This window comes from Meles meles, chromosome 1, assembly GCF_922984935.1.
Source record: "Meles meles chromosome 1, mMelMel3.1 paternal haplotype, whole genome shotgun sequence".
In the NCBI taxonomy this organism is placed as follows: domain Eukaryota; kingdom Metazoa; phylum Chordata; class Mammalia; order Carnivora; family Mustelidae; genus Meles; species Meles meles.
In genome coordinates this window covers 113,297,833-113,319,536 of record NC_060066.1, presented here as the reverse complement: position 1 = coordinate 113,319,536, position 21,704 = coordinate 113,297,833, and the positions used below count along the sequence as shown (strand labels likewise).

Below are 21,704 nucleotides of genomic sequence, written 5' to 3'. Positions count from 1 at the left end.
AGGAACAAACAGGTCCAACCCCTGCTCTCTGGGAGCTCATCTTCTAGCAGGGGATCTTTGTCCCTCCCAACCCCCGTTGCTGTAGTCTTTCCTGCCGGCTAACCCCTAAATTCTTCCCGTAGAACTCACACTCTTTTCACCTACAATAAATAATAAAGGGCTTAAAATGTTAAATAACTGGTTGAGGTAAAAAGAACCAAATCTATTTATACTAAAATAGATCCAATAATACCAACAGCTGTGGTAAATATAAATTAAGCACCCTGCCATGCCAGGCTCTTCCCGAGCCTTCCTTGACTGTCACAACACATCTAGAACATGGACACTGTTACTAGTAGCACTTCCGTGCATAAGATGACCAAGGCATTGAGGTGTTAAGTCACTTGGGGAGGAGGCGGAAGGGCCTGGAAGTCTGGCTCTGATAATGACTTTGTACCACAGCCTTTCCTCTGTTGTTTCCACTTTGTGTGGTTAAGTCCGGGAGGGTATCTGAAAGCAGGAAAACCCTACAGGACAGGCAAGCCACTGAGTGCAGAAAGGGAGAGGCTAGCCTAAAAGGGGCCAGGGAGATAGAAGCCATGAGTATATGCCCAGAGCTCAGAGGGATAAGGTTGTTTGCCAAGAATCAGCAACCTTGTTTTGCCCGATTTATGGTATGGAGGAGATTCTTTCTTTCGTTCGTTCTTTCTTTGTCCGTCCTTCCTTCCTTCCTTCCTTCCTCCCTCTTTCTTCATTTTCTTTCTCTCTTTCTTTCTTCCTTCTTTCCTTCCTTTCTTTCTTTTGAGAGAGTAAGAGCGGGGATTGGGGAGGAAGAGGAGGGAGAAAGAGAGAGAGAGAATCTTAGGCAGGCTCCGCACCCAGCTGCATGAGCTCAACGCAGGGCTTGATCTCACAACCCCGAGATCACAACCTAAGCCAAAATCAAGAGAAGAATGCTTAACCTGCTCAGCCACCCAGGCACCTCTTGTTTGTTTTTCTTAATCTAGAAGAACTACTTGCTATTTTCAGTATCAGGAGATCTGAAGGGAAAAACAGAAGAACAGGAAGATTCTGAGAGGAGAATCCCTGAATGATAAGACTGGAGTGCAGACAGTTTGTACAGTTTGAAGCAGAATAAATAATAACTTTGGATCTACTGGATAACCTGAACAAGGTACAAAACCAGAGTGCTGCATGCCCGTGATGCCCCTTCAGTAAGCTGGCTGGACCCCAGCAAGGGCTTCTCCAGCTGTCAGCATGGGAGACTTGGGAGCTGCGCTAGTCCTTAGGGTGCAGCGTGGGGACCCTTCCTGTACACGAGGAAGAGTCATGTCTGTGGTTAGGGTTTGGCAGCTCTTCCTGCCCTCCCTTCCCAGGGTAAGAGACAGAATGGCAGTTGTCCTGCAATTTTTCCCTATTGCACAAGCTGTAAATTCATCCCTATGTACATCCTGCAAAGATTCAAACCAAAGCTTGCTTTATCGGTGCTTAGAGTTAGATGGCCTCCAGCTACCTTAAAACACAGCCATATGCTCCCTGATATTACAGGTCCTATTATGCAAGGCTCCTCCCCAATCCCAGAGGAGACCAAATGACATGCCATTGCTTGCTGTTGCTTCCTATTCACATTTTTAAATAACAGAATAAAAAGAAAAAAAAAATCCAGCCACAATTGGCTCCAGTTGGTGTGAATAATGAGATGTGGTTGTCAGATTCCTGGAAAGCCGCCAGTATGGTCATTAGCTGGCCGACAGTGGGCCCACTTAGAAAGAGGATAAGGAATACAACGTTAAATGAGGTCAATTTTAAGGAGGCGTGAAGTTTCGCGTTTGGGTGTGGGAAGAAACAATCTATGAATTAAAACCCTCCTTTCATGAAGTGCCCTCCCTGAGAAAAGGGGGATAGACTGGGATGAGATGGGGCTTCCTCAAACCAAGCTTTGCCCAATTAAAATCTGGTCCGTTTTTGAAGTCTCTGATGGAAGAATCCTAGCTTTGACAAGTTGGCAGTAATCCTTGTGATCTATTTTACTGGGATATATATTGTCACTGCAAAACTCAAACATTCTACAAAACTGGAGAGCAGACCCGGTCTGTGATCATTAGACAGACTGGACCAAGTGCCTCAAGCCTTTGATGCCCCTGACATATTATTTTCTGGATGGTGTCCAGCAACCCAATGCAGAATAGCTTTTTCTCTACTGTATCCAGATGGCAAATGGAAGAGATCAAATTCAACAGTTTCAGAGCTAACCTTAATGGATGTGAAAGGCTGGATTCTCTACTAGCTGTTCAGAGATCTATGATATCCCCAACCCCCCCCCCCCCAAAAAAAAAGCCTTTGAACAAAGAGACAAATAATTGGCTTTTTTTCTCTCTCTCTTCAAAACTAAACCATGGATGTGGTAATCTGGTTCAAATCCATCTTCTGGTTGAAAAGGACAGCCAAATATCTGATCAGTTCTAATCATTGACACTCTCATGACACTTTCTGTGAAGTTCAGATGAGTGTTGTTCTTAATCTTGCAGACATTTTTTTTCTGCCCTTCAAGCATATATTTTCAATCTTGCTCTATTTCCTCCAAAACTTTAATAAAATATATCTATACCTAAATGTATAAGCAGCACCTTCTTAGAGTAAGATTCTCACACCCCCACTAAAGACTGAATTGCAGAACTGGCTAGCGTGAGCCTTACATGTTGGTTACTGCATACATTAGAAGTTCACTTATAAAGCCATTCATACAGAAAGGAATAAGGTATAAAGGTCAACCTTACTCTCCGGACAAGAGGCTTTATGTATTGAAGTACCACAAACACTTCATTAGAAACCATTGCACATAAAAACCCAATGGCGTAGATCATAAGACCAGCTTTGTAACTGGTTAGAGGCAATGAGGAAGAAGGCTCAATATTTGAAAGAAAGGAAGTCTACCTTTTGTGTGTTAAAGTAGGAGTTCTTAACCACGGTTTATGGGCTTCTGAAATTGCACACAAAGTTTTGAGAGTTTATGTACACATTTTTCTTGGTAGAATGTCCACATTTTAATCAAAGGAAATAGTGACCTCCCCTGCAAAAAGTATAAGAACTCTGAGGACAAGACGTAATAGAAACAGAATGAGGTACATTAACATAGCTAAAGAAAGACTACGTCCTCTGGAGGGTAGAAGCTTAGAAAAGCAGCTCTGTTGGGAAAACCTTGGCCCTGTGTTTTAAAGAGCTGTCCAAGGGAAATGGTGCTGTGAAAGAGAACAAGAATATGTTGCTCAAGGAGCAGGTATGTCCCATAATGGAGATGACTCAATTACAATAGCCAATAAAGTGATCTAATGAACTCTCCTTGTTTTGATTCCCCACCCATCAAGCCACCTTATTTAATAATCTGGTTTTCTAATTAAATTTGCCTGCAAGTAGAGACTATGGTAATCAGTAAACAAAAGTGACTGGTACTCTGTCATTCTAAATTCATAGATGATATGTGGTGTGCGTGTGGGTATGTGCATGGACTTGAGTGTGTGTGTGCACATGTGCACGAGCATTGGTCTATGAAACATTTCCCTCATTTGGCTTGTGGGCGGTCACCTTTTTCTACTTTTCCTTCCATGCGTCTGGCTACTACTACCTTGGTTGGTTCTTCTCATTATTCTAATCTCTTAATGTTGCAATGCCCATAGGCTTAGTACTTGGAACTTTTCTCTTCTCTTTCTACAAACACTAGGTAAGTGATCACATCCAGTCTTAGAGCTTTAAGTGCCCAGTCTCTGTACCAAAATCTCACATACTTTCAGCTCCATCTAGACCTGACCCTTGAGCTTCGGTCTCATGAATCTTTAACCCACTGAGCCACCCAGGCGCCCGGGGTCTCATGAATCTTAACTGCTTATCTGACATCTCCACTTCGATGTTCCCTAGGCATCTAATTCCACATATCTAAAACTCAACTCCTCATCTGCCCCCCCAAAGATTTGTTCTACTTATAGTTTTTACCATCTTAGTAAGTGGCAAATTCATTTTTCCACTTGCTCTAGCCAAAAGCCTTGAAATTGGTCTTGACTCTGTTCTGGCTTTCATCCTACATCTAATCAGAAAATCTTACTGGCTTTAACCTCTTTCAAAATGAATATCCAGAATCTGACCACTTCTCATGAAACCATTTGTACCGCTCACCCAAGTTCGAGCCACCACTGTCTCTTGCTTGGATCTTGGATCTAGCCTCCTAACTGGTCTCCTTGCTTCTATCCTTGTTTCTCTGCATTCTATTTTTAACTTAGCAGTGAGACTTAGCTTTAAAACCTTCATCAGATCATAACATTCCTCTAAACCAAGTCCTCCAGTGGCTTTCCAACTCAACCCATGTAAAAGACAGTCATCACAATTGCTTCTGAGGTTCTACATAATTGAATCCCCACTTCTGGCTATTACCCATCTGACTTCATGTCCTTCTACTATTTTGGGTAGCATAATTCAACCCAAGGTTAGAGTCCTCGCTCCCTCCCCTTTTTGGCTATGTGCATTTTGTTGCTCCTGCGACAAGCTACTTAACATGTATTTTATAGATCCTCATGCTAAATGCCAATGGTATGCCCTCTCTCTCATCTGTTAGCACTAGCACTGGGTTTATACAGGATTGTTATGAGGACTACATGACTTAATATTTGCAAAGTATTTAGAGAAGTATCCAACACATACTAAATACTCTATAATATTTGCTAAACGAAGGAAATGCTCACTTTTCTTCAGCCACATCAGCTTCCTTGCTGGTCTCCAAACATGCCAGATTAGCCCATTTCCATTCTTGTTTGTTCCACCTGGCATGCTCTCGCCGCAGATACACACTTCGTACATGCTCTTACCACCTTTGAGTCTTTCCTCAAATGTCACCCTTTTGGAAGACTTCACTGACCACCTAATCTCAAACTGTACTTACCATCTCCTGTCTCTGCTTTATTTTTTTTCTTCCATATCACTTTTTATCACCTAACACATTATATATTTTAATTACTTATTATTTGTTTCTGCCTCTGAAATGTAAGATTTTTGTCTATGTTCTCCAATGGTCTGTCTCCAACACCTTGCACATTTTAAGTGTTCAATATTTGTTGAATACATCAATACAAATAAAATATTCATGACCTTATTACTCCCATGAATTAGAGATGAGAACAGAGTTCACCAGGTGACAAATCCAAATAATATTCTACTGAACAGTCTTTGAATAGTTCAGGAGACATTGGTCATAAATGGACCAAAATGTCTTACATGGCTACAAAAATCAGAGATTAACTGTTTACACATATTCGGCCCTTTGTTGTTACTCTCCCACCTCTTGAATACTCTCCTCCATCAATTAAAGGCTTAGGAAGCTGGCTCTCTTTCTTCCCTAACCTCCATCATCCAAGAGAGTTCAAGGATCAGGTACAGTATCCATGCAATACACAAGATTCGATACATTTGTTTGGTCTCTTCAACTTCAAGCACCTACTCCCACAGTTAGCTACTGGACCTTGACATCACCCATGACTTCTCCCTTTTTGAAATCATAAATGTCAATATTCCACTCAGTCTGAAATCTTCTACCTTTCAACTCTTCATGCTTTTATTTCTACTATACCTGTTCCCAAAGCTCATTTAGGAATCAGAGCTCCTGATTTGCCTATTTTTTTCCTGGTGCAGCAGTCCCTATTTGTCCTCTCCTCTTCCCTACCCAGCCTGGCTCCAAGGTCAATCATTTGGATTCTGGTCTCTTTGTAACCCTAACTGCCCTTGCCATTAAGTCTCAGTAGCCACATAAAAGGCCAACCCTGCATCAAGGCTAGAAAGCTTGTTCTTCACTTATACACCTTGTTGGCTAAGCACTTTTGGTGAAAAAGCTCAAAGCAATGCAGAATTTACCTATTAAATTTAATCTATGGTTTCTTATCTCATTTAGGCTTTCAACACTCAACACTGCTTATTGAATCCTTTTTCTAAACTCATATAGCCCTTACAATATGCCTCGTACTGTTCTAGACACTTATAATAACTCATTTAATCCTCACAGTGGTCCTCTGAGGTAGATACTATTATTGTCTCTGTTTTACAGATGAAGAGATTAAGGCACAGAAAGGTTAAGAGACTTGCCAAGCACATAATGCTAGTTAGGGACTTAAGTGGTGGAGCTTACTAGCTCTGAACCCTAGCAGTCTGACCACAGAATTCAAGATTTTAACTTACAAGATGAAGAAAATGAGACAGAGAGGTTCAGTAACTTGCCCATGGACATCTAGTTATCAAGTAGAAGAACTTGGATTTGAACCCAGTCAGACTTTAGAGCTCATATACTAAACCACTAACCTATCTCATCTCCTCAGCTAAGCCCTCAGAGAACTATACCCCACAGGTTTTGAAGTCCCTGATTTCCCACCCTATTCCCAGAAAACTGATCTAGACACACAGTCATCTTTCCTCCAATCTCAGAGTTGATTGGTCTCTCCTAGTGTGTTTAATCATTTGCTCTGGATTGCATTTCTTGTTTCTTTCCATCTCTTTCCTGTATCTTCAACCTCTCCCTTTTTACTGGCTCCTATAATCATGCTCAAGTCGCTTCCATCTTAAAAGGCCCTACCATCAAAAACTTTGTTTGGTCAGACCATTCTTAATAGCTCTCTTCCCTCTCTGACACTTCCTTCTCACTCAGGATCCGCAAAACAACAATCATGACCTGAGCCAAAGGCAGAGGCTTTAACCCACTGAGCCACCCAGGCGCCCAACCAGTGAATAATTTTTAGTTGTTATTGAACCATACCACTATCTTGCTCTTTATTGCATCTTTGAAATCTTCTACCTCCTTGAAATCCTTAGATCCACACTCACACTCCAGCAACTCTTCTCCCATCTCTGTTCAGATTCAGCAACTCCAGGCTCTCTCCTAGAGTTTGAGCCTACAGAGGGCTAAAAACCCTTGATTTTTAAAAATTAGTTTTCCCACTTTACATGCTTTTCTTGATGATTTCACTAAAGAAGACACAAATTTAAGTGCTATTCATCTGGCAGTAATCCTAACAGCAGTCATGGCTTTGTTACTCCTTTTTGAAGATCTACTCCTTTTTCTCTCCCCATCCCTCCTAACATGTGGTCCAGATGGAAGCTGGATGACGCTATCTCCAATTCTAAAGGTGGATATTTGGCCTTCAAGAAGACAGGTATCATGGGAGTCTGACTCCCAAGTCTCCTATTTAGATGTTAAACTAAGACTAGAGCATACGCTGTGTCTCTAGTCGAGTCATAGACATGTTAATATATTCCCAATTAAAATTAAGGACACATGTCTGCTAAAGAATTTTCTTCCATTTTAGAATGTGAAAAACAATGTGGGAGATGTCATATGGATGCTGAAACATTGGAATTTGCAAGACATTTTAAAGATTTATGGGTATAACCGGTCCCTGATTTAACAAGATGTCTGGCCACTGTAGTCACAGACTTTATCTGGAAGATGCCGCAGTCCAATCCCTTTTAACAGACGTGACAACCTGTGACAGTTCTATGATATGCTGGGTTGATTTAAGGTTTTAGTAAACATGTCAAGGATAGATTGGTAACAAATATAACAATAAAACTTTCCTTATCAACTACTAAAATACTATTGGCCACTTTAAAAAGAAGAGAATATAAGCTCTTTGTATTATAGATTTTAATTCTGCTTGAATCACACTGCTCTACTCTTACTATGGTGCAAAGAAAAATAAATAGCATTAAACTGTAAGCTTACCAATGACTTCACTGTACATAGTATATAACAGGGCAGTGGGACCTAGGGCTATTTATCTATGAAGGGCATACCAAGACCAATAGAGCAAAGGTACTAGGCACAGTTTGACAGGTTGCTTTAAAGGGACTTAAGATGGACAATTAAGAAAAGAAGTGATGTTGATACAATAAATGAGCTTTTTATTTCCTTCATGAGTTACATGAACTCTTGATTTATAATATTAGAAAACACAACATCAGTTGTTATATTAATAATACAGGATATTTATTGAACCAGACAGTATTCTGAGGCAAAACTATGCTCCAAATAAAAGGTTCTCATCTTAATCCTCTGTGTGTGTATACTTTTCTCTATACAGAGGTAGCAAACTTTAATATGATATGCATAGCAAACTGCAGTATAATAAGCTAGGTCTGTGAAAAATAAATTCAGAGCTAGAGTAGCAATAAAAGTCGGTTATAGCAACAAGTTGGAAATGACAGCAGCCTTCTTGGAAAATCACTGAAATAAAATTGGTATTATCTTCCAATCACTTATAAATATCTGGATACTTGGGCAATAATAAGATCATTTATGAACTTCAGCAAACACTGAACATCTTCTAAAATTAGATACATAGAAATATACATAAAATTGTATGGTTTAAATTCAACAATATGCTAAATGCCAATGGTATGCCCTTTCTCTCATCTGACCTCCTTGGCTTTACTTTTCATTGAATTCATTCAGTCAAATACTTATTGAGCTCTTTCTGTTACAGGAATTATTATGCCAAAGATTTAAGTAATAACTCATTTTCTCACACATATAATTATCACAGCCTAGGCTCAACAGGAAGAATCCTTCCCTCCCCAGCTTTTATGACTGGTGGAGGTCTCCATGAACTTACTTTTGGTAAGATCTGCCTGCTGAGTGGCAGCCTAAGGTTGCACCTGTGGAATCCTGGTATTAATTATAAGCCATTTCTTGCTGGAGTGTTCATAAAAGGTCTAAATAAAAAAAGAGCACACTCTCCATCTGTCCTAAAGCAAATGCCTATAAACAGAGACAGAATATAAGGAAGGATGTGTTAATTTCTATAAGGAAAGTACAAAGTCCTATAAAATTTCAAAATGGGAGCAACCATTTCCAACTTCAGAACAAAGTTTCCTGGAACCAATATAGAAGTTCTGTTTTTGTTGTTGTTGTTGTTGTAAATTCCAGTTAGTTAGCATACAGGGTAATATTAATTTCAGATGATTAGTTTTCAGATGTATAATATAGTGATTCAACACTTCCATACATCACCTGGTGCTCATCATGACAAGTGCCTCCCTTAATCCCCACCACCTATTTTATTCCCCCCCAACCCCCACTCCCATTAACCATCAGTTTGTTCTCTATAGTTGAGTCAGTTTCTTAGTTTGCCTTTGTCTTTTTCCCTTTGCTCATTTGTTTTGTTTCTTAAATTCCACATATGAGTGAAATCATATCTTTGTCCTTCTGATTGACTCATTTTGCTTAGCATGATACCCTCTAGCTCAATCCATGTCATTGCATTCTTTTTGATGGTTGAGTAATATTCCACATTATATATCTATTTCATATATGTATGTTTGTGTGTGTGTGTGTGTATCACCTCTTCTTTATCCATTCATCATTTGATGGACACAGGCTATTTCCAGAATTTGGCTACTGGAGATAATACTACTGTAAACATCACGGTGCATGTACCCCTTTGAATTACTGTTTTTTTTTTATTCTTGGGATAAATACCTACTAGTGAAATTGCTGGTTGTAGGGTAGTTCCATTTTTAACTTTTTGAGGCACTTCCATACTGTTTTCCAGAGTGGCTGCACCAGTTTGCATTCCCACCAACAGTGTAAGAGCGTTCCCCTTTCTCTATATCCTCACGAGCATTTGTTTTTTGCATTGTCGATTTTGACCATTCTGACAGGTGTCAGATTTGATTTGTATTTCCTTGGTGATCAGTGACATTGAGTATCTTTTCATGTGTTTGTTGGCCATCTATATGTATTCTTTGGAAAAATGTCTATTCATGTCTTCTGCCCATTTTTTAATTGGATTATTTTAATTTGGATTATTTTGGGGATGTTGAGTTCAATAAATTCTTTATATATTTTGGATACTCTTTAACAGAAATGCCACTTCAAAATATCTTCTATTTGAAGGGTGCCTTTTATTTTTGTTGATTGTTTCCTTTGCTGTGCAGAAACTTTTTATCGGGGGTATAGCTCAGTGGTAGAGCATTTGACTGCAGAAACTTTTTATCTTGATGAAGACCCAATGATGTATTTTTGCTTTTGTTTCCCTTGCCTCAGGAGACACATCTAGAAAAAGTTGCTATAGTCAATGTCAAAAAGGTTACCGCCTGTGTTCTCTAGGATTTTTATGGTTTCAGGTCTCACATTTAGCTCTTTAATTCATTTTGAATGTATTTTTGTGTATGGTGTAAGAAAGTGGTCCAGTTTCTTTCTTTCTTTTTTCTTTTTTAACATGCTGCTGTCCAGTTTTCCCAGTACCATTTGTTGAAGAGACTATCTTTTTTCGTTTGGATTATTCTCTCTTGCTTTGTCAAAGACTGACCATATAGTTGTGGATTCATTTCTGGGTTTTCTATTCTGTTCCATTGATCTATGTGTCTATTTTTGTGCCAGTACCACATTGTTTTGATTGGTATAGTTTTGTAATATAACTTGAAGTCTGGAATTGTGTATTTCTGATTCATTTTTTTTAATGGTGGAATACAGACAAATAAGAATGGGAAGAAAGGCCTTTCCATGAAGAACGGTGGCATTAACAAAGAAGTAAAAGGGAAGAGCTCTGTGCGAACTTAGAAATTCTATGAACACTGAGACGAAGGATCCATGTAAGACAGCAATGGCCTAGAGAAGTGTTTTGGATCTAGACTGTGGAAAGTCTTGTATGTGGAGCTCTAAGGGGATTAAATTTCATTAGAGGCCCCCAAAGGTTGCTGAGCAAGGGGAAAAACCATAATTAGAATGCTGCTTTAAGGGGATTAATCTGGTGAGACTGATTTTGGGGATGGGGAATGGAAGGGTAGGAAAGTATGGTGATGGGAGAATCAAAGGATTATTAAGATTGATAAGGGTAGAGGAGAGAAAGTTCATTGAGTAGAATTACATGTTATTGAAGAAATAATTATCATCCAGCATAAATGACCCACTAGGTTCTATGCACTGGCAAAAAGACTTTTGGGAAGAGCCATATATATATGGCAGGAACTCGAATCCACATATTCCTGTAAGGCATTATTATGAGTACCTTACAGACGAGAAAATCAAAGTTTAGTGAGATTAGATAATTTGCTTGGCATCACAGAATTGGTACAACCAGGCCTAACTGATCCCAAGAGTCACGTACCTTCTGCTTTATTGCATTTCCTCTTAGGAAGGGGCCAATAAACTTAAAAATGACAAGTATAAGGTTCATGTGATTGCTTACTCTCTAGATATTTGCTTCTCTAGGTTACTGAGTTTCACAGCTTGGTGGTGTGGGGGTGGCTGGAAAGTTGCCAGCCATTGGAGAAGCCAAAGTTGCCTGTCCAGAGGGAAGGATCTTCCTTCACAACCAAGATGGCCAGGTAATTAGTATCCATGGAGGGCCAACCTGGCTCTCTCCCCGGAACTGGCAAGAGCTTCCACATAGTCTGGTCCTTAACATCTCCCTTGGGGCTCCCTCAGGCTGCACACTTAGCCTCTGCTTAAGAGACCTCTTCTCTCTTCCAGCAAATTTATGGAATGGCTGCTTAGCTCATTCTCCCCATGGGAGGACAGGAATCCAAATCAGGGATTTGGGTAAACAGCTCCATATCCCTTTTCCATTACATTCTCCAGCTTCCCGAAAGGAGCCCATGGTAACATAGTGAGTAAAGTGTGGGCCTGAACGGCTATAAAGTAGAATGGCCCATGCAGTCTTTGTTCATGGGGAGTATTAGGAAGAGGTTATGAGGAGTCTTTTATTTGGCGTGTAAAATAAATTCTGTTCAATGTCGCTCATTTTAAAGCCTCAACAGCATCCTAATTGATGTACTAATGAGAAACAATTCACTTTAATTCATTCACTGAATTAGAGACCCCTTTAAAAGCTCCTTGGAATGAGGATTCCTTAGCATAACATTTTAACATCACTTGCAGAAACAGCCCACACCACTAATTACTTTCATCTCTCCCATTTTCCCACTTTGCACCTCTTCTACTTTTGAAGAAAGTACTCTTGCCATAAATCCCAACTAGACCCTAGATAGTGGTCCCTTGGTCATCCATCAGCTTCAGCACTCACCACCTCCCCTCTGCCTGCAGGGCTGTGCACAGGTTGACCTTTTAGCTATAGACTGTGTGTAAACAGAGCTTCCTACATGCACCTTGGGACTCATGTGTTTAAAGCCCTGATTTTATACACAGAAATTTTAGTGGCAGTAGCCAAAGAGAGACATGGAGATAAATTCACAAGACAGCTTTGCTCCTTCTTCATAATTCACTGAGTCAAACAAGAGCATAGGAGCAGTGACAACAAAGGATGATTTATAATTTCTGCTCCACATGTCACCATGGCAAGATATATAAGTGGCTTTCATGAAACGGATTTAAAAGTTGCAAGGCAGTTATCAGAATGTTACCATGGGTAATTTGTTTCAAAATTTAATGGCATTTTATTACAGTGAGGGTACAGACTTTGGAATCAGGCTACCAGGGTTTATATCTTGGCTCTAACATTTGCTAGCTATGTGACCTTGGGTGAGTCATTTAACCTCTTACTATTCTCATCGAAAAAATGGGGTTCATATTAGCACAAACCTCCCTGGGTTGTGAGGATTAAATAAGCTAATGGACGTCAAGTGCTTAAAACCATGCTTGGTACGTGGTAAACATAAATGCATGCTAGTACCACCTCTTCCATCACTGTTGTTTACATGGTGTTTGTAATAATGCTAAATGATTTCAGTACAAATATGAAAATAACACCCATTTAACCAAAACCTTAAAGAACACCGATATTTTTTTTTCACTTTTTAAAAATTTCTTTTTAGCGTAACAGTATTCATTGAAGAACACCGGTATTTACTTAGATTCATTGTTATTACAACTGTTTAAAAAAATTAGAAGATGAGTCAAAATTTTAGGTGACTAGTGGAACTTGGTATGCTGCACTCAAGATTAAAAGAATATGTGAAGCATTTTTGAGACTACGAAGTGTTAAATTAGAACAGGATATTACAGAAGATAAGAGATTCCACTTGAAAATTTTTTGCAAGGTGAGATTTGTTATTTTTACTTTAAGTTTTCACATACCCTTAATGAAAAATCTACAACTATCATCCTAAAAACCTGGGATAAGAAGCAATGGAAGAAAAGTCATTCATTCAGGACTCTAACCACAGTGGACTTGCCTGGCCCTATAGTGAGTACCAGCCAGAGCATCAGGGCAGGAATGCGAAGGAGAGACTGACAGTGCTGCACACTGGCTGCTGTCCTGGCCTAGAGGGCAAGGGATTGAGAAGCAGAAGCTGTGAGAATCTGCATTGGTTAGAAATCAGGGTGGCTTATCGCTGCCTTTTATTTATTTATTTATTTATTTTTAAAGATTTTATTTATTCATTTGACAGAAAGAGACACCGAGAGAGGGAACACAAGCAGGGGGAGTGGGAGAGGGAGAAGCAGGATCCCTGCTGAGCTGGGAGTTGGATGCGGGGCTTGATCCCAGGACCCGGAGATCATGACCAGTGCTGAAGGCCGACACCCAACGACTGAGCCACCCAGGCACCCTTAACTCTGCCTTTTAGGAGACAAAGCAGGCAGTCAAAAAGCAGTTCCTTAACCAACCAGAAGTACGTTCAATAGGTGCCAGGATGACTGTGTGCCATGAAAAAAAGAAAGCTGGAGATGAATTTTGATAAATGGCTAGAGGCCCAATAGAACTCATGTCAGGGTGGTGTGAAAACCTTGACATGACCTTGACTCATCCAGTAAGCAGGGATGTTAAGAGAAAGTGTTATGCCTCCTATTGGGAATAAAAGATATGGTATTGCTAAGAAATGATATATAGAGAAAACTGTAAATGCTCGAACAGAGTTAAATTAAGTCAAGCTGGAGTCCACATAGCACCTCTGTGCCTATAAATTATCTCTCTGCATCCAGTGTCTCACACTAGCAGAGCAGTGGCCACCCTCCATGAGTAAATGGCTCCTGTGGAAATTCACAAAGAAGCCTTAGGCCTCATGTTGCAGTCTCTAAAAGAGAAATTCCTGAACACTGAATGGTAGCAGTAGAATGGAATCAAGAGCAGAGCTGGATAACCATTCTTTATGAGGAGGCTAGAGGCCAGGTTAGTTATGAAAATGACTGAGGGAATCCAGAGAACCATCTTTGTGTACAATGACCAGCATACGATGCAGAGGTAAGCTGGGTTTAGAAAGAAAGAAGGAAGGACAGAGAGAAGGAAAGAAGAAAAATCAACTACTGTTATCTTCAGTGCCTCTGCAGCTTAAAATAAATAGAACATATGTTGCATTTTATTGATAAAACACATACATATCAAAGTGAACACTCTTAAACTACTTATTTTCCAGGCAGCTCCTAGAACACAATTCATCCATCATATGTTGTCCTCAGCCAACAAACTTACTTGGATATGTTAGGAAGCTGAAGTATTTTTCAAATGTCATCATAAGAAATTTAAGATTGTGTGGCCTCATCTCCCAGGTCCTTGTTTATGTGTGGGGGGAGCAGATGTTTTGGGGAGTGGGGGCAGTGAGGTCAAGGAAGCAGGGCTCTAGCTACTCCTCTACTCCTGAAATCAGAAAAACTCTGCTTTTATGTTTTATCTAACAGGGATTGATACAAGATCTTATTTGGTAAGAGAAGACGACTGGACCGGTGGAAAAAGCACAGATGAGGCTGAATTTGAATCCCGGCACTGCCATTTACTAGCTCTGACCTAGGAAAGTTACCTAATCTTTCCGAGCCTTAGTTTCCTCTTCTATAAAATGGGTACAATATTATTTGCCCAAGATAAAGTGTGTAAAGCACATAGCACAGGGACTTAGCACATAGAAAGTGCTGGCTACATGTCCATTCCTTTTCTGAAAGACAGGATTTTGTATGGATATAGGCTTAAATATATTTTGGGTAAGTCTCTGCAGACAGTTCTTCTGTAACCTACAGCCATGCAATAGACTGAGAAAGATCTCAGGGAGCAGCCTATACTCTCTTTAGCATTTCTTGGCTGCGGATGCCAAGAACAGTTACTACCAAAAATCCTCAGCATCTACTTACTATTCCTCCTCTCTGTTTTCATCAGTTACCATCTACCAGATAGTTTCCACTATCTACTCAAATATACTTTTAAAAATTATTTCTAATAAGCTAAGTCAGTTCACAAGGAAAACCAATCTAAAAAGGTTTCTCTCTCTCTCTCACTCTCTGTCTCTCTCTCAAATAAATAAATTAAAAAAAAAATTTTTTAAAAATAAAGGGGCACCTGGGTGGCTAAGTTGGTTACGCGACTGCCTTCAGCTCAGGTCATGATCCTGGAGACCTGCTCTGCAGGGAGTCTGTTTCTCCCTCTGACCCTCCCCCTTCTCATGCCCTCCCTCTCTCTCTCACTCTCTGTCTCTCTCTCAAATAATAATTTAAAAAAAAAAAAATCTTTAAAAAGGATTTTAAGTGAATGGACTCCTAGGCAGATTAAGCTTAAAAGGGCCATTCGAGTGGGTCCATGCAAGACCATTTAAGAAAAGTACAGAGATCAGGGGCGCCTGGGTGGCTCAGTGGGTTAAGCCTCTGCCTTCGGCTCAGGTCTTGATCTCAGGGTCCTGGGATCAATCCCGCATCGGGCTCTCTGCTCAGCATGGAGCCTGCTTCCCCCCCTCTCTCTGCCTGCCTCTCTGCCTACTTGTGATCTCTCTGTCAAATAAAAAAATAAAATATTTTAAAAAAAGAAAAGAAAAGCACAGAGATGAAATAGCCCCATCAAACCACCTCAGTTATTGTCTTGCAAAATGATGTCTATAGAAGCTCCTTAGAGCTATTCATGCTGATTAGCTCTTGTTGCAAGATAAACAAAACAGAGCAGAGACAAGCTAAGGGAAAAGTCACTGGGAAAGCTACCCCCATTTTAATGTCATTAAGATCACAGAAACCTACAACAAATATTAATTGCAAAACAGGGAAGGAAATCCCAATAGTAAATTTTACCACCCTAATTCCACAATTAATCAGCGCTGTGATTTTAGGCAAGTTACTTAACTAAAGTAAGTTTCCTCATGATTTAAAATAAGGTGTTAATACCTGCCTTAAAGCCTTGTTATGAACAGTTTCTTTTTGGTAGTATTCTTGCCAAAAATCCATAACCTAATCATGAGAAAACATCAAACTAGTAAATAATTAACCAATCCTCTTCAAAAGTGCCAAGGTCATGAAAGAGTGAGGAAGTGCCATAAATTGGAGGAGACATGCCAGCTAAATGCAACATGGGATCCTGGATTTGATCCCAGATCGGGACCTGTAAGAGACTAGTGGAAAAACTGGTGAAATTTCAAATGTGTCTTTAGCTAGTATTGTACCAAACTTATTTCTTGGCTTTGATCATTGTATTATGATTATGTAAAAGGAAGCTTGGTGAAGGAGGTAAATTTTACTAATTTTGCAACTTGGTAAATCTGAAATCATTTTAAAAGAAAAAAAAGTTTAAAAAGGAGCAATTGTTTGAAAAGCCTAGTCATGAGAACTGAATACAAGAACAATAATTTAATACATCGCCTTTTTCTTTTTCTTTTTCTTTTTTTTGCAGGCATGATTGCTTCATCTAATGGTTAAACTTGGTAGCCATTAACATTGGGAATGGTCTGTTAATACTGGCCACACCCCACTTAGGACAGCTAAGAAAGAGGCTTGTTGTTAACTGCAGCAAAATGTGGACATTTTACACTGAATGACTACAAATATTCTTGCAAAAGTCTACTATCCATCAATTTTTCACTCTTGGTACAACACCATCATAAGTTAGGGCTTCAAGAAGTGTGGATTCTGTGTTTGGCCAACGATGACAGGCTTAAATTTACCTAATGCCATCACTATTTAAACGTAGCATGTCAAATCTTCATTCCTCTGACTCTGCGACTACTCTCATCTTGTCAAACGTCAACAGTTTTTTTGTGAGGTCACACCTGGCAAAATAAACAGCTTTCACATAAATTGTAGACAACTCACAATGAATATGGCTTGAAACACAGTTATTCCCCATTTCTCTCTGTTTTTTATTTGAAACTCGAGTCTATCTCTAGCCTTGAGGGGCAAAAACCTGCCTTTGAGATAATTAAAGGTCCTCAAAGCCAACCTTATTACTCAAGATTTTGTTTTTTAAAGAAAACGTTAAAACAACCTAGGAATCAAAATACTTTATCAGTCATAGTTTCCAACATAGCGCTGCCTTGGCTCACTCACTTTGGCCTCTCACCTCAGGGAGTAACTAGGTAACCAAACTAGTAACCAGCAACTTGGCTATTTCTTAGTTTTTGATAGAATCATCCATATGATAAAAATGTATTTTCTATTAGACTATTCTCTTGCAAAATAATTTTTGTTTTCTACAAAGGTTATGATATCGTAAAAACGTCCAATGCATCTGGTTTAAGAATCCAATTCTTCCTTCACATATTTCTGCATCTGTTCACAAAAATCACTTTGACTTCAAAGGAAGCTTTTCAAGAGAAAAAGAAGATACATACAGGAAAAGTGGCCATAAATTTCTATTCCTTTTCTAAGGCCATTTTAATAATAGCACTGTGGGACAAGTATCTATTTAGGGTTTTAGAGATCTAAAATATCACAGATGATATTAATGACTATGCATTTATTTGGAGATTTACACTTTAACACTTTATTCTGAGTCTAAAAGTGATATATCTTCAATTTTGAACATGTGGAAAATATAGAAAGCCAAAGGAAACTTAAGTGACTTTTAATCCACTACTTAGGAAGACCAAAGCAAAACAAAAAAGTTAAGACTGGTTGTTTCCTTCCAGTCTTTTTTGTGTGTGCATATATTTAATAAATATTTATTTACAAACAATATTATAATTACACTATGAAAACAATTTTGTATCTTTTCTCAGTTGGTCTTTCAAAAGACTACATTAGTGTTTCAAACCACGATAGTTAATGACTGAAAATCACATGTAGATTTATACTTTAAAAAAGAAATGCTCTTGCTTACAATTAATTCCTAGTCTACTCAAAGATAAATTAAAGGTTTGGAAACACTGATCTGTTCTGGAAATTCTGCATTTTGAAACTATCTAGATTAGTAGCTGATTAACCTTAAGATAACCATATTCATTAATTCCAGTGAAACAATACCAGAGGTTTAAGAACTTTTCTCTTAGCATTTATAATAACTTAGTGCCCTAAAACTCCCTGGGTAATCACAAGTGGGCTCTAGCTTATTTTCCTTTTCTCTCTGATTTTCTATTTCTCATGACATCCTCACCTCTTCGGTTTGGAAAGAGGAAGTTTGGATCTAAGGTTTAGTTACTTTGGTACCACAGGTTTTAATATGCTATTAGTTAGCTATAAAATAGTAATCAACCAATTCTGGTTCTGCAGAATCAAACCCTCAAACTTCAAAGAGAGGAGTACTGAATGGATTTATCTAATTTTGAATCAATTCTTACCTAACAGTGCTGCCTGAAATGTAAAATAACACTTAAGTAGCTGTTTCATTGACAAAGAGCTCTCTGGTATTTCCTTTATCCTTAAAGAATCTGGTGAGGCCCATCTCAAGGAGGAAAACTTAACTACAGAACATTAAGTAATTTATGAGATGACTGGAAAAACAAGTTAAACTCAAATCTTGGTTTTCATAATTCATCACGTTGCCCTCCTTTGACTTCATAATCATGGAGCCATAGATTTTCCAAAGCTTGAAGGAACATTAATGGGTCAATCAGTCCCACCCTTCCTCCACCCATTTTATTAAAGAAAATAAATCCGGGGAGATTGACTTGTCCTGCCACAGAACTAGCGAGTGGCAGACATATCCCTTGAACTTCGATTTCCTAATTTCAAGTCTAGTGCTCTTTTCCAATACACCAGTTCCCACACAAAATCCACACACCTATGCATTTTGACCACGAATATGCGAGGATGCCAAGAAATCATCTGATAACCACTGAATCTCAATTTTCTTCGTAGGTCTCTGAAGATATGTCCCAAGAGATGTACAACAAAGTGCCTACCACCAAGATCGTACTTGTAAGACAAAGGTGAGACATATCTATATCTATCTATCTATCTATCTATCTATATATATATATATATTTTTTTTTTTTTCCTCCTCCCGCCTGAGGGTAAAATTCGAAATACTGACGGGGTGGGTTGAAGCGGGTGTTCTTGCTCTCAGCACGACAGGGTAACGAAAACAGCGGTGCTGCCAGGCGCGGACAGGACGACGCACTTTGGCAACTTGTAATTCCCTTACAGACCCTGCTCCACGCAGGTCTGCCTTGGGGAATGAGGAACCCGAGGGGAAGACACATGGACACGTAACACTGATATGCCGCCCTGCCAGAACGAAGATGTCAAGTGGCCGCTCCGACTTAAATCGCCCGATTCCTAACAAGACCTCCTCTAATTTCTCCGCCGGCCCCTCAGTAAGAAGGGTGAAATAGTAATGGGACCGTGAGAAGGCGGGCAGCTGGAGAAAGACCCGCCCTCTGGTCTGTGAACTTCATTGAGGACTAGGCTTCCCGCGTTGCCCGGCAACAGCAATCCCGCTCTCAGGGAAAGAGGTAGAGGCCTAGTGGGCAAGCGCACGCGCACTCCTCCCCTCCACGGCGTGTGACGTCATCGCGCATCCCTGCGACGTCGCCACGTTCCTAGTAGGAAGGCAGTCTTAGGAGAGTGGACCTTCGGAGAAAAGCGGCTGGGTATTCTCCAGAGGAAACGCGGGGAGAGAAACCAGTGGAGGGAGGGGAGACAAGAAGGACCTAGCCAAATGGGAAGCTGGCGGGAGAAAGGCCAGCTATGGTTACCTGGGGAGTCTGAACAGCTTCGGGTCCTTTATGAAGTGCCCGGATGCAGCTCCAGCACCCACGCGCCTTCCACATTGAGCGCATCGCCATCTTGAGAGGGGTGGAGCCGTAGTGACTTGAGTGACGTCTGCCCAGAGAGCCAGTCCCAGAGATGCAGCTGTTTGGCTTGCTGCGTAAGCGCTGGGCGTACCTCTGTGCAGCTGCGTGCTGGAGTCCGGTCTTTGCCCAGCGGGTGGGGACGGGAACGGGGTGGGGCTTGGCGTTTTAGTGTTTGCCCGGGAGACCTAGTCTTTGTGCAGGCTTCGTGGTGGGAGAATGTCCTTCGGGGATTTTAGTAGCAGCGTTTCAGATTGAAAGTCAAATAAATTGCCTTTGGGCTTCTAGCCGTGCAGAGGCAGCTTTTAAGGAGAGTCTCTACGAATGTGGCCTACCCAGTCCGGTTAAGTGGTCCTTTGAGACTTATGTGGCCTCATTTGATGCATTCAGTCTACAAATCTTTGTTAAACCCATCCACAAACCTTTGTTAAACCCTACCGTCTACTGGCTACTGAAGGTGCAAAACACCTATCTTACATGGCCTGGTGCGTAGCAGGCAAATAAACGAAGCACTGTTTCAAGTGTTAACAGAAGCAAACCCCAAGACTGGGGAAGAGGATGGTTAAAATTGTGGCGCTTAAGCCTGGTCCAGGGAGGACTTCAGAAGGTGATACCTGATGGAAGAAATTGTTTGCATTTTGGGTTAATTGTGAGAAGAATCCACACTGTACTCCTGCCTCAGCTCATGCCCTCAAAAAGCTCCCAGACAGAAAAGAACCTATCAATAAACATATAACAAGAAGAGATTAGTCAGAATTCCTTTATATGTTTTCTTGTATTTATCTATTGAACAAATACTGAAAATTACCGCATTTCCACAGGGAGAGGTACGAGATAAATGGAATAAGGATGCCCATACTCTTAAAGCAACTGAAATCTTAACAGGTTAAGACAAAGTTTGTGAATTAAAACCATATATTAAGACCTCTTAAGAGTGGTACAAAGTACTGGTGAAATTTAAGCGCAATTGGTGTAATGTAGAAATAAGCAGGGAAGGAATTGGAATGATGAAGGCCAAAAAAACAAAAACCCTAAAAAAATCAAGTGTTATTCTTAAACAAATGAGTTAGGAGTTTGGTTTTGTCTCATAAATTTGAGGTGTGTGCAGTAGTTCCAAATGTGATGACTATTAAATAGGTCTGGAGGCCAGGAGAGAGAGCCAAACTACAAAACGGGTGGTAATTAAAAGTATGGAACTCTTTGAGACCACCAGGTAGAATCTGTGGAATAGAAGAGCTCAGATGGTGGAAATTAGAAGAAGTAAGTCAAAAGTTATTTAAAACCCCCCAAATGTGGTCGTTACTGAAACTGAGCTAAGAGGGCTTGCCAGTGGAAGTGATGATTGATCATTATAAAGATGCACAGTATCCCTTGTAAACATTCAGTTTTATAAATGCCTAAGCATTAAAATACCGTTTTTTACAGATATGTTATTAATTAAATTAAATGACCCTAGGAATTAGTAAGGTTAGACTTCTGACATGTTTAGCCATCTGGATTAGAAGATAAAACCTAGCAATAAAAGGAGGGTTACAGCAGAAAGCTGTCACAGGCCTGCCCACTTTATTTCCTGGAGCAGTAATTTCAGTCTTTTATCTACAAAGACTCAGGTGACTGATAATATTTCCATGGGAGATATTTCCAAGGCATACTCCCATTGAAGAGGGTATATCTGAGCACAAGTGGAACAACTTCAATATCTATAATTTAAAGTACCTGAAACTTAGAGTAATAAATAAACTAAGCTTAGAGTAATAAATTGTTTCCCATCACAGTGGTGACTTGATGACTCTTGAGTGTCACTCAGCCAACTAAGTTGCTCCTTG

At 40.0% G+C, this 21,704-nt stretch overlaps 1 protein-coding gene across 2 annotated transcripts in view; it reads right to left on the bottom strand.

The window, feature by feature from the left end:
* The window catches only part of WARS2 (tryptophanyl tRNA synthetase 2, mitochondrial), a 99,718-nt gene extending 79,686 nt beyond the window's left edge, over positions 1–20,032 (bottom strand). Inside the window, exon 1 of one of the 2 annotated variants that reach the window (XM_045979436.1) lies at positions 19,783–20,032. In XM_045979436.1, the coding sequence (XP_045835392.1) occupies positions 19,783–19,872 (90 nt within the window). In that variant the 5' untranslated portion in view covers positions 19,873–20,032. The remainder of the gene's footprint in view (positions 1–19,782) is intronic. The other variant, XM_045979430.1, reaches the window with a different exon arrangement.
* Positions 20,033–21,704: the final 1,672 nt, after the last annotated feature.